The sequence below is a fragment of the Eutrigla gurnardus genome (genome assembly GCF_963514095.1).
Source record: "Eutrigla gurnardus genome assembly, chromosome: 6".
Lineage (NCBI taxonomy): Eukaryota > Metazoa > Chordata > Actinopteri > Perciformes > Triglidae > Eutrigla > Eutrigla gurnardus.
The window spans coordinates 11,404,127-11,419,268 of NC_139920.1; the positions used below are offsets into that span (position 1 = coordinate 11,404,127).

Consider the following 15,142-nt stretch of genomic DNA (forward strand, 5'->3'; position numbering starts at 1 on the left):
ACACTTGATGAATTATTATGCATAGAAGCCTAGATTCCTTTGTAGACAATAAATAAATGCATCATGTGTGAATTATTAAACGGGCACAAGACCTGTGTGTCTTATGTGATTGGGTGTTTACATCACTGATGTGGAAGTTGGGCAAATAAACAGGCTCATCACGCAGTCGTGTCCACCCTAGGATTCTGTCTCTGCCTCGTTCCTGACGGGCTTCGGCTCATCTCGACACAACAACAAACAGGAGGCCGGCCACACTTGGACAGGATTTCCATGAACTGGGACAAACGAGGATGAATTAAACATCAGAGCAGCTTCTACTCCTGAATCCCCGCAACCGCCATCTCTGAGCGTTTGGTTCCCTGAAAACAGACGATCCATCAAACCGAGGCAGGACACACAAGGGCCCGTCTATACTGAAGACTGACACGGATTCAGATGGAAAAAATGACAAAATGACAAGGACATCAGCTCCCTCAAAACAGGAAGTGAACTGGCAGGGCTGAGTGGGAGGCCGGCTGCCGTCGTCGCGGGGACGAGACCAAGGAAAGACATAAAAGACAGGATATGCCCAGAATAAATGAAGACCCTTTTTCTACCCAGAGAGAGAAGAAACACGTCAGAGTAATCTTTGTAAAGATACAAAGTCACACAACACAGAGAAAAGGTCATAATTATGTCTATTTTTCCTTTAAAAAGATTACAGTCAGTACAGGAGTTATTACAGCCCCACTTTACGATAAAAAAAAACAACACATTAGGAAAAAACATATTGATTCACTTTGATTTTTTAAGCATATTCTCAATTCATCACAATAAAAAATTAAAAGACTTAATTTGCAGCAGTTTAAGGATATAAATCAAAAAGTCCCAGTTTTGCTTTAGCGGTCCATTTGTGGCTTCATGTGCAGCGTTAAACTTCCTTCATCCGTAAACAAAGAGCTGAAATCACGTCAACTGGCTTCACAAACACAAATGATTCGGCAACATAAAAAATAGGAAGCAAGCTCATTTTTTTTTCTTTTATGAAATGATTGAGGCAACTAAATGACACAAATGGACATAACTAGATTCTACGACTGGATATCAAAATAAATCACTTTCCTTCATTTGTTGGAGCCAATTTGCATATTCACAGATATCGTAAAAAAAGAAAAAAGAAGAGCGATAGAATATTTCCATAAAATGTACACCGCCGTTCCTTTACGAGAAAATACAATATAAATTTAGTTTAGTGGTTGTAAAGGATGCAGGATAACTGGATGGATGACTTGAAGATGCAAATAGATTCTTTTCTTTGCGCTCATGATTTTGCTAAAAGGAAAGAAACATTTCAGACAATCTGATGCAGCCGTTCATCTCATCTTACTGCTGAATACAAGCAGCTGTTTTAGTTGGTCTGGTCAAATCCTCTGTGAACCCTGCTTTATCCAGATTTGAGGGACTTTCTTATCACCTGGATCCTAAAAAAACAACCTGAGTGTCGCTTAAAATATACGTTCAATTCACAGACAGATTACGAGAAAGAAACACTTTTTGTTTTTTGTTTAAGGCCATGAAAACAATTTTGGTTCTTTCCAATAAAACATTTCTGTATTTTTGGTTACTCACTGGTTTTAAGTGGGCTCAGTTGAAAAAAGGCAACGTCACATATTTCTGTGCACCAACCAGGAATGAGCTATTTTTCTTGCGTACATTGCGATCACTGTCAGTGAAATGGAATCAAACCACAGCTCGAGTTTTTGAGCATTAAACTCTTAACAAATAACACATAACGGGTTTCCTTTTCAAACTTAAATCTGTGATTGTTGCACATTTAATGATTGATATTTAATGTTATGAGAAATACCAGAAGTATCAAACCAGGTTTTCAAGGGCTCAGGGTTGTTTATGTTAAATTAGCAATACGTTTTTATGTCCTATTTTTGATGATTTATTAAGTTTTGGTCAATGTTTAGGTGATAATAATGCAGTTTAGTTTCTGGCTGTATTTACTTTAATACAATTATCACACTCTTGCCCCCTGATCTTAAAGGGTCAGGTCGCCCCAACCTCAAAACACTCCTACCTCCGTGTTATCTGGCATGCTAGCTGTTTTGTTTTGGAGACTCTGCTGAGAGACATTTCATTTGTGCTCCTCGAAGCACTCAAACATTTGAGAAACTCAACAGCAGCATGTGTTTCCAAAACTGTGCCACAGACCTGACTGAATCTGAATTAAAAACATGGTGCCGATAGAAACGGTCTGAGGATCGCTCCGTACAACTCCTTTGGTTTGTGTTGTGGAGGCTGGCAGCTGTTTTGGTTCAGCTGTAAAATAAATGGGGACATTTTCAGTATGTAAGACAAAGTCAGAGAGACAGGAGACAGACTCGGAGAGACAAAGCTTCTTTTCTCTCACTGAGTTCAGCTCCACATTCCTCTCATTCTGCTGGGCACGACCTGACCGCAACTACAGCTGGCTCTGTGTCTGCCTTGGTGTCTTCTGGGAATTAGCTCTTTTTTTGAAGTCAGGAAATCCCTGCAATAACACAGAGGTCACTTCCAGAGGCCACTTGAGGATATCTCAGATAGAAAACTGATTTTTTTTTTTGAAGGTCTGGATTTGGTATGCTGGTTTTCCACGATGTTTAAAGTGGATTTGGATTCAGTCGCACAGATGCTCAGAAAATAGTGTGAAAAATATCAAGATTTTTCTTTGATTGTGCTAAAACATCCATTGCAGCTTGATCCTGCTCCTCCTGCAGGGACACAGTGATGAAGATGACGCACACCAACTGATCCATCAGCAGGTTATTTCCTGTTAATCAGCTCGCCTTTAAGCAGCTGAACACACCCGACCGAGTTAGAAAAGTCACAAGATCTAAAGTTTAAACTGCTGTGACTTTGGTTTTAACTTTTCCATTAGTAGATGAAGTGAAAATGAAGGAGAACCTTCTGTATGAATTATTGCTTCTCTTTTCACTCGGTAACAATATGTTCTGACTGAGCTGCTCAATCCTGTCTTTGGTTCTCTCACATAATGATGGGCCTGAATAAAACACACCTCTTCCATCTCTCTTAATTGACAGCTCATTATCTTCTCTGTCTTTTGCTCAAAAACAACTTTTCTCCAACCCGCCCTCCACATGCCGCCCGTCCGCCCATTCACCCTTTCATATTTAGATTTTTTGGGGGTGTAATAAGCGTCATCTTTCAGTTTAGCCAGCTCAGAATACAATCTTTGGCAGCAGAAAGGAAGACTGGAAGCCTTTCTCATGTTGGACCATGTAAAGCTTCTGAATCTGGTTCCAGAAATTGCTCAATTCTCTTTCTACTAATATTTGTATTAAACATTAGCTCATTTTCTGCTGGTGAGCAAAAATATAGTATTTGGGGTTAATATTTTAACCCACGTAATAAATAAAGCTTGATAATTAGTGATTATGATACATGTTTAACGATGAACAGGGTTTTCTGATGGAGACAGTTCTGAATATACTTCCAGCAAGATGCACATTTTTGTCATCTTTCTGCTGGAGCCCCAGAATGTATAAAAAACAAATGGTACAGTGTATTTATATATTGTTTGCTTCTATTTTTTTATATTCAAAATACATGAGAAACAAAGAAAATCAGGAGAAAAGTGACCTATCGATTGGAGTACTGAGCAATATGCTTCAATCGATAAAGGCCAGTGTGGGAAGAGATGATTTCTTGAACTCCTACTGGACCCACAAGGGGTCAGAAATGATTTAATATGAATGAAGATTTGGGCCGAAAGGCTTCCAGTCCTGACAAACTCTGGCACAAACAGCTGGGAGATATTTTATATTGGCTGAACTGAAAGTGAACCCCCTGGAAACCAGACCTTCTCCAACACGTCCACATTCCTTCAGCCTCACCCTCTCATTTCCTTCCTTTCAAAACAATATGTCCATGCTGGAAATTAATTATCCTCATTATATGACACGTAAATGACATTGCTATATATTTTGTATTAGTTGCAGGTTGTAATTCCTTTCATAGTAGCAGCTTTTGTATAATATGGACTTACAGTGTGACCATCATGAAACAAATATCCCTTTAAATGCTTTGAAAAATTGTCCAAAAAGGTTATTGAAAGGAACAGCATGGTAACCTACTAATTAAATGCTAAAAGATGTTAAGTAATAATGTTTTACCTTTTCAGGAAGAAATCTGTTATTCTTACGATTGGCAGTAATTCGTTAAGAGGATTTTACATTTTCAGCTCATTTAAGTGGATATTTCATTACATTCATTATTGCATTATATGGTGTTATTGTATTCCTAAAGCAGACTGAACATGTTATCAAACCTTGGAAGAGCTAAAACATGATAAATATACTGTGGTAAAATGATATTCTTTAATAGACGTGTGTTGTATGCACTGCACCAACATGAACACACACCTCTAACTCACGCTCTCTACTTATCCTCATCTGGTGCTGGTCAGCTCTGAGTTCCTATCGTTAGGGAGGAGCTGCTGTAGTCTCCCAGCCATGCTGGAGAGCCAGATTGTATCACTGTGACATTTAATCTCACCCACACACCTAAAAAGTTGCTTGCTAGTTAAAAAGCAACAGATCCGGTCCCCTGCTGGATTTCGAGAAGCCCTTGTTCCCTTTTCCCTCAAGCAAACCCTGGAGCAGGGAGAGTTAAATATTTAAAAGTGGCAGTGAATATTTGATCCACAGTACTTATCATCAGTCTCTCTGAATTACCTCCGGAGCCTCGCCAGTTGAAATTAAGAGAAAAAGTTCCAAACTTTCTGAGATGTACTGAAGTGGTTTCTGAAGGTTACTCGAAGGAAAGCAGGTCAGGATGGGCCTCCGAGTCATCGGCGCTCACCCCGGGGCCTTTGCTGCAGGGGGTGCCGTTCCCCAGCAGGACCTCCTCGCCCAGGCTGATGCGGTAACTTTTCCCCGAGCAGGGGGTGGAGGCCAGCCGGGAGTCTGACCCTGCAGCCTTCTGCCAGACGTCACAGGGCTTAGATCTGGGCTCCAGGGGGGGATCCTTGTTGATGAGGTCTGGCACAGAGAGCTGCAGCTGGGGCTGATGCTCCTCCTCGCCTCCTTCAGTGCTCCCGTTTTCCACTTCATCTTCTTCTCCACCTATCACTCCATCTACTCTGCCGTTGCTTCCTGCCGTCTCCCAGCAGTCAGCAGTGCTTTTCTTCTCTGGTGGGCATGGCGGCGATGGGATCTCCTCTGACCCCTCGCCCTCCTTCTCCCCCTGCTGCAGCTCCTTGCTGTTCCTCAGCTCCTCCTTGGCGATGAGGGGCGTCTTGTCAGGAGAAGAGAGGAAGGTGGAAGAGTCAGCGGGGTCCGGAGTGGAGACGACGGGGTCAGAGGAGATCATCATGTCCTGGGTGGTCTTCAGCGCCCGAGGGAGGCGCTTCTTTCCCGATGGAGGTGGTGGGTCCAGCCGGGGGAAGGAGTCGAAGGAGGAGATGTGACTGGAGGAAAAAAGGGAAGGTAGAAAGGAGGGATGGAGAAGCAAGTAAGGCAAGTAACCAAGAAGTAACCAAAAGCTTTGGCACTTGTGCTTCGTTTAAATGTTGGCGTTGTATTTGCTGTCATGGTAGAGAAGTGAAAATAAAATAAAATGTATTTATGCAGGGAGACCATGATTCATGATCCTCTTTTTAAAGATTCATGAAAAAAGGTCTGTGTCACATCTGTGACACAATAAAAATATGTATTTATTAACAAAATCTAAATGATTCCAGCATATTTCAGTGCCATTTTAAGAGTTTTAAGCACATTTTGAGGATTATTGGAATCTAATTAAGTGGCAAGTATTGGCCACTTAATTCATTTTGTAACACCTCATGGATTATATTGTTAAGCATCTCAGGTAATTGATCCATTTTTTATCAGTCTATGTATTATACAATTTATGTTTCTTTATCTTTTATACTTTACCTTCTTTTCAAATATGATTACTGATATATCATAGAGGAGATAACTTCATAAGCCATTTTGGGCTTCTAACCTCTCATGCACATATTCATGCTTATATTTTATAAATGCGTATATTTGCAAAGAAACAGACAAATCATTTTACTGCCAGCGCAATACATTTCGTCACAAGGTGTGTGGTGAAGTCAGCAATGCGACGATGGTGCCGTGCATTTTGAAGACGGCTAAGGTCAGGCAGTGTTACTGTGGTGGTCTGAAATGCCGTGCTGTGTGGATTGTTCTGATGCCTGGCAGCAGGGAGCCCATGTGACTGGAGAACGTAGTGACCTACAGTAGAAGGAGAGGAGCAGCTGACTGACCGATCTGTAGGAGCTACAGGCACACAGTGCCACTCTCTCTGAGTTACTCAGATGATTTTTGTTGCCTGCCATATTGATTTGTTTCTGAATTTCATGCAGAATTAATTGAGGATGTTCGGAATCGATGAATGCTGAATCTGTTCATAAATACAAATATAAATAATAAATCCAAAGATAAATGATTAATGAGGTGGTTTCAACGCTCCTGGGCTTGAGTGCACTGAAAATTTCATCTCACGTATTCCAACAATGGGGAGTCAGTCAGATATTAGGTAAAAAGCTCTCCTCTCCAACCTTCCGCACCAGTTAGCAGTCCGGCAAAATCTTCACAGATCAGCACTGGAAAATTAAACCAAATCTATTCACAGTCCAGCACATGGAGACAAACGGGAGCAGAGCTGATGAAAATGACTTCTGCTCGACTGATCTTCGGCTGGACGGACAACAGATCAATGCTGCTGGAACAAAGACCGACACACAGAAACAACCTGGGATGTAAACGTGTCTGCAGTTAAGCAGCTAATGAATACACAAAACGCACTTCCATTTTTGACTGTATAAGAAGTCCCCCAGTGGGTTTATCACTGAATTGAATGGATCTGGAAAGTCTTCTGAATTTTCAAATAGGATCAGGGTTAGAATGATGTTTAGACGAGGGTTAAATGGATCGTGTAGAAGTATTTCTCCACAACACAAACACAGCGGAGAGACGAGCGTGTGAACCTTTTTGCAGTGGTCTGGTCCATGCAGCTCCACACAGCATCAACGTTCTTGTTGACCTCAGTGACCCCGATGTCCCCGAGGTGAGTGGGCTCCTTTCTTCTTAACAAGTCATTGACCTGTGAGGAAGACAGACACAAAGATAGAAGAAAGGTCGAATCAACTTCACAGAAATTAAATCTACTTTCGATCCCAAATTTCAAGAGTTAAGAGAAGTGTGCTCACCTTTGCGCCAACAGCTTTTCCCAGATTTATGGCATTTTTAAGCCTCTGTTGGCCTCCTGAGGATGGAGAGTCCACGGAGCTGTACCCCAGGTTGTGATGAGGTGATGCTGCAGAGCGTCTGGCCGAGGGCTGGCCCGGCCTGGAGGTCTGAGGACTCTGCTGCTGGGCAATGGAGTTCTCAAACATACTTTGATCAACTGGGAGAAATAGAGAGAAAACAGGGGAAATACAGATAGATAGGTTAGTACAGAGCAGGACTGAACAGGAGATGAGCATCTGCTTTACACAGCACAAGTTGTTGCAAAGCTGCAGACCTTTTAAGCATTAGATAACATAATTGGGAAGTTTGCGTTCAGAATGAGATGCAAAAAAACTCTCCCTGAAGGGAAGTGAAAGGAAAACTCTTACAAAAATGCAGGAATGCCATTGACTGGTTACTCTCATGTTATTCTACAACATTGCTCAATACACAACTTCTGTCATGCTAGAACTAATGTATCTAGCAACTTTTGGTGGGTAATGATTGTTTGGAAGATACTAAACCCATTAAACAACAACAGAAAAGTGAATTACACTGCAGAAGTGGTTTGGATGGTTTATTTGTAGTGTTTTAGGTCTTAGTTGGAGCCAACTACAGCTGCTCTCCTCCACAGAGAAGCAATCTGCAAACTTTAAAAGGCATTCTCTCGAGTGTAAAGGAGAGTATTTTATACCCAAGAGGTACAATTTGAGTGGAGTATTCCTTTACATGACAACGTCATGTTCCTGACGTCGTTCTGCAGCTTTGCACCAAATAAACTGATGTTGCATCATCACATCGAGATTTAAAGGCATTTCATGAGAATGGGAAAAAAGACATGAGGGCCAGATGGCCTGTAATGATCACGGAATAATAAGTAAAACAAAACTTAAGGCAATTGCAATGACGCATGCGCACAAACAGCAATAATACTAATGCAAATGAGGCAGAAAAATGCAGGAACAGAAAGGCAAAACACAAAAGGGGAAGCCGGGTGGATGTCAATCCACTTAACACAGACGATCTTACCTCTTGGAGAGAAATGGTTCTCGGAAGGCATTTAATGAGACAGAAGCATCAGATTTCAGATCATTTTACCTCTAAAGACACAGACTATTGAGCTGTTTCTGCTTCAAATGCAGCAAATGAATGTCCCTCTTACAAGAAGACAAGGTGGGAGGTAATGGGAGACCTGCATACATGCATCTGAAAGTCCTGGTCGGGTAAATGGGAAGAAAACATTGCCAACTGAAGCCAGACAGAGTGTCAAACTAGGGCGGAGCAGCCAACCTTGACTTCACTCTGCGCATACAAACATTTCACTTGCTGTAGAAATCAAGAGATCTAACAAAGCACATCAGCCAGAGTAAATGTAATATTATGGATCAAAATGACACAGAGGGCATTTAGACAGAGAGAGAGAGGCATTTACTTTACAATATTCAGGCACTTATTCATAGAAGTCATCAAATCAGAGCAGCAGAGAGTTGCACAGTGAAACTAAAGTGCAGTTGCTATTCATGTACTAGTACTGTAGTAGATTGTGTGTCTGTGTGCAGGTGGTCACATGAAGTCTATTTAGCATTGTGTTATATAATGCACAGAACATCGCATTTGCAACCCCGTTATGACAATGCAGCTTCTTCATTTAACGCAGTACTGATGTTTATATATGAAGATGGCCTTAGTGCTGTTGTTCTCTTTGAAAATAGCACTGCTTTGAACAATGTAAAGGACTGCATTGTTGGGAGGAAAGATGAGATACGATCCACTCGGTTCAGACAGTGTAGGTAAATACATTACTGTCATACAAAAGGCACTCAATTTACATGCTTTAAGTCTTTGTTCAATGTTCTGCCTGTCTGCCAAGGTCATTCAGGGTGTACGGACTGTACGCCAAGGTCATCGAGTGATCTCCGGATCAATAGTTTCACATTGCATGGCCTACGAAACATCCGTATTGATCCCACCAGACAACAAGGCAACATATTCCTCCCACTTTAACGCCTAATGGAAAGGTAATAGATGGACCTTGTAACGTGGTACCCCTTGGAGGGCTTTCTGAAGGACACCAGAAGGGGACGATTGGATGGGATGTTTGTGCAACATGCCTAACAATGTGCTCTGGGAAATGTATCTATAATCCAAATCATTTAATCTTTGGCTGCTTTTTCTTCCACCATGTCTTCTGGCATCCCGTGCTGCTGAAAAGATGAAATCTGCTGTTTGGAAATGAGCCCAGGCGTCTCAGACTGGCTCATTTACACATATCACTATTTATGACCATTTCTCTGCTGGACCGTCCCTGAGCCAGTTCTCAAGCTCTTTGCTCCTAAGTCTTCTGTAGACTCTAAACGAATGCAAATATGGTGTTTTCTCAAAGTCCTTTGAGTGAAGCGCGAGTAACGACGTGCGTGCAAATGCTAGTCCACCCACACTGACTGGAGGTCAGGTTGTCCCCACTAAAGTGAGATGCTGTGAAGGAGGTGAGTTTGGAAAAGTTCCATTCGTGAAAGCCCCAAAACCAAAACAATTTGCCTCAATTTGATATTGATGGATTCAGATGTTACACCACAGAGTTGTAAATAACAGGTTTCCAGCCAAACTGGGGATGTTGAGGTTACATTATATGTGTTTCTGTGATTCGGCGAGCAGAAAATAAAAAAAATGAATGAATCAATCCATCATTCAACTTCAAAAATCACTCCATTGCATTTGAATAAAAAGTCATTAAATGATGTCTTTGATGGTGGTGAGGTAAACCAATGTAAATATGGCGTACATTGAAACTGATATATATTTTTTGAGGGGTGGATCTTTCTTTTAGGGTGGCTCAAATATGCTTTACCGACGTTCCCGCGGTACAGTGGTACTCTCCTTTGCTTCTGGGTGGTAACTCTCCAAGCTGGGAGTGTGACGGCCACATCTACTGTTGGTCATACGCTGACCATAGATAAGTACCTCATACAAACCCACTTCAAAACAAGCTGTCCCTCTAATCTACGTCCTCCCGAGCAGAGAGGACGGGCAGAAGCCCTCGCTGCTGCAGACGCTGTGATTCAGGCTGACGAAACAGGTGGATTTTCTTGCCTACTGAAGAAATCAAATGGAAATACTTGTTTAATCACCAGCGTGCTGGAACAGCCGAGATAATATATCAGTGAGGAGTGTTCTTAATCTAACAGTGCCTTGCATATTTTAGCTGGACTATCACACATTCAGTTTTAAATGCAGCAATCATTTGTGAATTAAATGAAATATTAAACTGATGAAAGGTTGTTAAAACCACTAAAACAGCACTGTGCCCTAGTTCCATACTATATCCCACAGACACCAACCATTTGAGAGTGCAGTGAGTTTGAATAAAAGAGGCAGACTTAAAAATAGCAACATGCATATCAAAATCAGACAATCACATTATTTAGAAGAAGATTGTTTCTTTTAGAAGAAGCTGTAATCGGAGGGAATATAAAAGACTTTCACCCAGTGATCATGTGTAGCCTGTTTGTTTGTGTAACAGCAGATTATGGGTTTTAGTCATTCTGTGTGTTATGTTGACTCTGAATTACAAACACGCCAGAAGGATTTCGCAATAATTATCATTCATTAACGCTTAAATAAGGACTTCCTTCTCCTCGTCTTTCTTCTGTGGATAATCAGCGTTGTTCTAACAGTAAGATTAGAAACACACACAGACACAGAGGACTGTAATACAAGCAGGGTTGGTAAGGCTATTTTAAGTGTGTAATCCAATGTATAATCCCTCCACACTCTCACATCTATTATTAAACTGTGATTTCTCCACATGTAATCAGTCACTTCCACAGCTTGCAGAATAATCAGGAAAAAAATAGCAAGAAGAGAAACAAAACAGTGAAAAGAGTCACTTAATTGGCACAAAACAAAATGGTTTACAAAACTAACGAGGAGCGCTCCCACTCCCACTCTCGTATCAGCCAGGCTGAATCAACTGAAATGATAACGCAATCTCCTGCAACACATAACCAAATTGGAAAATGTACCCTAGAAGGAACATTCATGTTAATCCTACAGTATAATTAGAATTCAGCCTTTCCTGTTAGTGTTGAAAGTGCACACAATCTCCAGCGAAAACTGAGTTATTTTGAGCTCTGAAATACAAAGAAACAAAACTCGTTTAGTGTAAGTGAGACTGTCTTTAAAATGTGTGTGTGTGTGTGTGTGTGTGTGTGTGTGTGTGTGTGTGTGTGTGTGTGTGTGTGTGTGTGTAAAGGACAAAGCAGAGGGCTATTAGCAGGCATACTAATGGCAGTTTGCAACAGGTGAACTAGCAGAGCTGCTGACCTTTAGACAAGTAAAAGGAAATCTACCCCACAAGAGCACTAATATCTCTCTCCACATTTGAGGGATCCACTGGATCCACAGCTACAGCTTCATTTTCTTCTGTCTTTATAAGGAATAATGATGACTCACAACGTAACTATGATTACAGTTTTCGTCATGTGGAACTGGGCAATCGGCCAAATCAGTGCGAGTGTGACTCCGGCTCCACTCTGCCAGGCAGCCAGCATGGGGTTGTAATTAGCTCCACTCGGCTTTGGCATCACCGATCAAAGTGCCAAACTCTCAGCTTTGTTCTTAGCTGAGGGTAACCCACTTCTGTCACTGAGACGGAGAACACACACTGAGCCCTGCACATGTTCTCACACACACACACACACACACACACACACACACACACACACACACACACACACACACACACACACACACACACACACACACACACACACACACACACACATTGTACAACAACTCTGAAATCTGCAAATGGAGTGAAATAGTGATTTACGGTGCAAAGTTCTAGAGCTCTCAAAGCTGGAGAGCAGAACTTTTATCAGTGTCACTGTAATTAGCATCTGGGAGGCAAAGAGACGGAGCGGCAGCCAAGTATGGTGGAAGCTTTGGACAAACCTAAGAAGCGTGCAAGAAAAGTTTTGAGAAAGTCTGCGTTTAGAGGAAGGATGACAGTAGAAAAGAACCTGCTGGCATATGTGTGCTGGTGAATTAAAAAATACAGAGAGCTTTCCCCGTGGTGATAGGCTTAATCAGCATTGTGTGAACTCATCAAGCAAGGGCTTGAATGTAATGAATGCTCATTTAAGTGCATGCCTGAAAAGTCCCAGAGGAATGTTTGAACATCTACCGTTGCATAGCAACTGGACAAAACTACAAACTTACTACTGATGAGGACGGTTGGAAGCGTCAGTGAACATTGACTTGAGGTTGCTTTGTCGAGTCAAAATGAGCCATTTCTGGCACTAATCTTCTTGTTCTTGCTGTTAGCAGAACTTACACATATTTTATGAAAAACAAGCTTTCAGGACTCATTACCAGATTGAAACTGTACCAAAATTGACCTACATGTATCAAAACTGTGAAAACTAAAATGAGGGGCGGTCAGTGGCGCAGTGGTTAGGGCAGCCGCCCCATGTACAGAGGCTCAACGTCCTCGACGCGGTGATCCCAGGTTCGACTCCCGGCCCGGGATCAGTTTCCCCAATGTCCTCTCCCCTCTCTCTCTCCCTGTTTCCACACTGTCTGTATAAAATAATAAAAGGCTTGAACGACGCTCTAGCTGAAAAAATTATCTTGAAAAAAAAAAACTAAAATGAAAAACTGCCTACAAGCCTTCTGAAAATCTTAAATGATGCCTCTGCACATTTGGCCTGAAAAGTACGTTCCAGCCTTCATAGGTTGAAAAGAAATGTTCTCTTTAAAAGGAACAACTCACAAATTGCTTTGAAAATGGATACAGATGCTTAAGAGACTGTGAAGTAAAGATCTGCCAAAGTCTTGAATGAACCCATAATTAGAATGTTGCATTATGAATTTAAATCCCTGAATTGATTGAGCCCTAGATGTTGACCATAGAAGTGCAATGATGTTCTGTTTCGCCACAGACCAGGACAAAGCTGCATCAGGGAGGCCAGAGTGGGAAATGGACCAGCATTTCTATAGCACTTCTCTAGTCTTTTCAACCACTGAAGGCGCTTTACATTCAGTCTACATTCACACACATTCAGACACTGATGGCAGAGGAGCCGCCTGTCCATCAGGATCTAATCTTATTTAACTCATTCACACACATTCACACGCCGATGGCACAGCCTTCAGGGAGATTCAGAGTTTGGTATCTTGCCCAAAGACTCCTCAGCACGTGGACTGGATTAGCTGGGAATCGAACCGCCGATATGTGAGTGACAAGGGTCACTGAGAGGCTGAATGCCCTGAAACACACTCGCAGTTTAATTAAATTAGAGCTACGCTATAGCTAGATATACATGTGTGTGTTTAAAGAAACGTATTTATGTAAGTTCTTCATGTTCATTGAGGTGCACACACACACACACACACACACACACACACACACACACACACACACACACACACACACACACACACACACACACACACACACACACACACACACACACACACACACACACACTTTTTTACCTGGGTTCATTATAACCTGAATGATTAAAGTAGGTGGGGCTCTGTCTCAGACGGATGAGGGACCGTATGCAGGACCGGATTAATGGAAGTAGCTTCTGATTTATTAGGCTGGACTCGACTGACACGCTGCCTGTCACATCATCACTTTGTGCCGGCTTTTAGTCAATTTCTACTTGGAAAGTTGGCCCCATCTGGATTTCACTTCCAATCTTATGGAGGAAGTTACATTCGTGACTTTCAGTGCACAGAAGACTATTAATATTCAAGTGTGATGTCTTTTCTGGGCTGCAACAAAAAAAATATATTTTCAAACCCGATCACATGGTGGTTTAACCTTAAATCATGTTGCTCCAAACCAAACACTTGGAGGTTTCCACATTAAGCCTTTTAGAGGATGTTCAAGGACAGGCTCAAACTAATTAGGTTTTATGATGCTGTGCTGAATTCCTCTCAAGATACAGGACTCCTTTCTCCCCACTGTGCTGTTGTCCGTTTTATTTGGCTCTGTTGCTCCATTAATTCTCTTCATGACGCAAGGTCTTCTCAGAGGACGACACGTTCAAGCTTTTCTGCTGAGACATCATGAGTAACGTTGACTTACTGACTTTCTAGTGAGCTAGCAAGCAAACATTACGTTTCATTTGGGTGATCCGCATATTGATTAAACTCCATTTAATTTCCATCTAAAGTTAGATTTACCAAATGGAGATGAGTTTGTAATTGTTCAACAGAGCCCTGCTTTATTTTAAATCTGGATTTACTCAGTTTTACTTGAGTTTTTCTAAACTCCGAGTAGAACTTTTCAATGTATGATGATGTATTGCATTTTTAGATTTCATAAGGAAAGATAACTGTACTGATTATGTATGTATTATGTATATTCCTAATGTATGCTGTACTATTTGTAGTATTTGAGAAGGGTTGGTATAGAGGTATGAGACTGTAAACAAGAGGAAGAACTGAAAACACAAACATTGGTTAAAATAAAGAATCAACAGAACACGTGTTGAAAATAAGACGTCACACTTTGATATATTTATATCCTGCATGACTATCAATGTGCAGACGTTCTGACTAGTTGCATTATCTTCAGTTCTCCGTCTCCGTCTTATTTACAGGCTATTCTCCAGGCTAATTTACCCCTAGGAAATCATTACAGCTTGATCTAATCTAATTACCCAAATTAGTGCTGTCTCCTGCACCTGCACTCTGTGGTGCATCAGCACAGAAGGAAACCCTGAACTCTGCCGAGGCTTCATCTACAAAGCTGACCTCTCCTTCCTCTCGGGTCACAACCGACCTGCCTTTCCTCTTCTTAAAGCACGACCCGAACGTAAACACAGCAGGGCAGCAAACTTCCAATCCCATCCCCAAAAACATCAGTCAGTATCTACCTAGTG

The 15,142-nt window shown here is 41.7% G+C and overlaps 1 protein-coding gene across 3 annotated transcripts in view; it reads right to left on the reverse strand.

Moving 5' to 3' along the window:
* Positions 1-666: 666 nt before the first annotated feature.
* The window catches only part of LOC311014599 (carboxyl-terminal PDZ ligand of neuronal nitric oxide synthase protein-like), a 172,848-nt gene continuing 158,372 nt past the window's right edge, over positions 667-15,142 (reverse strand). For all 3 annotated transcript variants that reach the window (XM_084011295.1, XM_084011296.1, XM_084011297.1), the window contains 3 exons: positions 7,226-7,422; positions 7,004-7,119; positions 667-5,455 (listed from right to left, as the gene is read on the reverse strand). In XM_084011295.1, the coding sequence (XP_083867421.1) occupies positions 4,798-5,455; positions 7,004-7,119; positions 7,226-7,422 (971 nt within the window). In that variant the 3' untranslated portion in view covers positions 667-4,797. The remainder of the gene's footprint in view (positions 5,456-7,003; positions 7,120-7,225; positions 7,423-15,142) is intronic.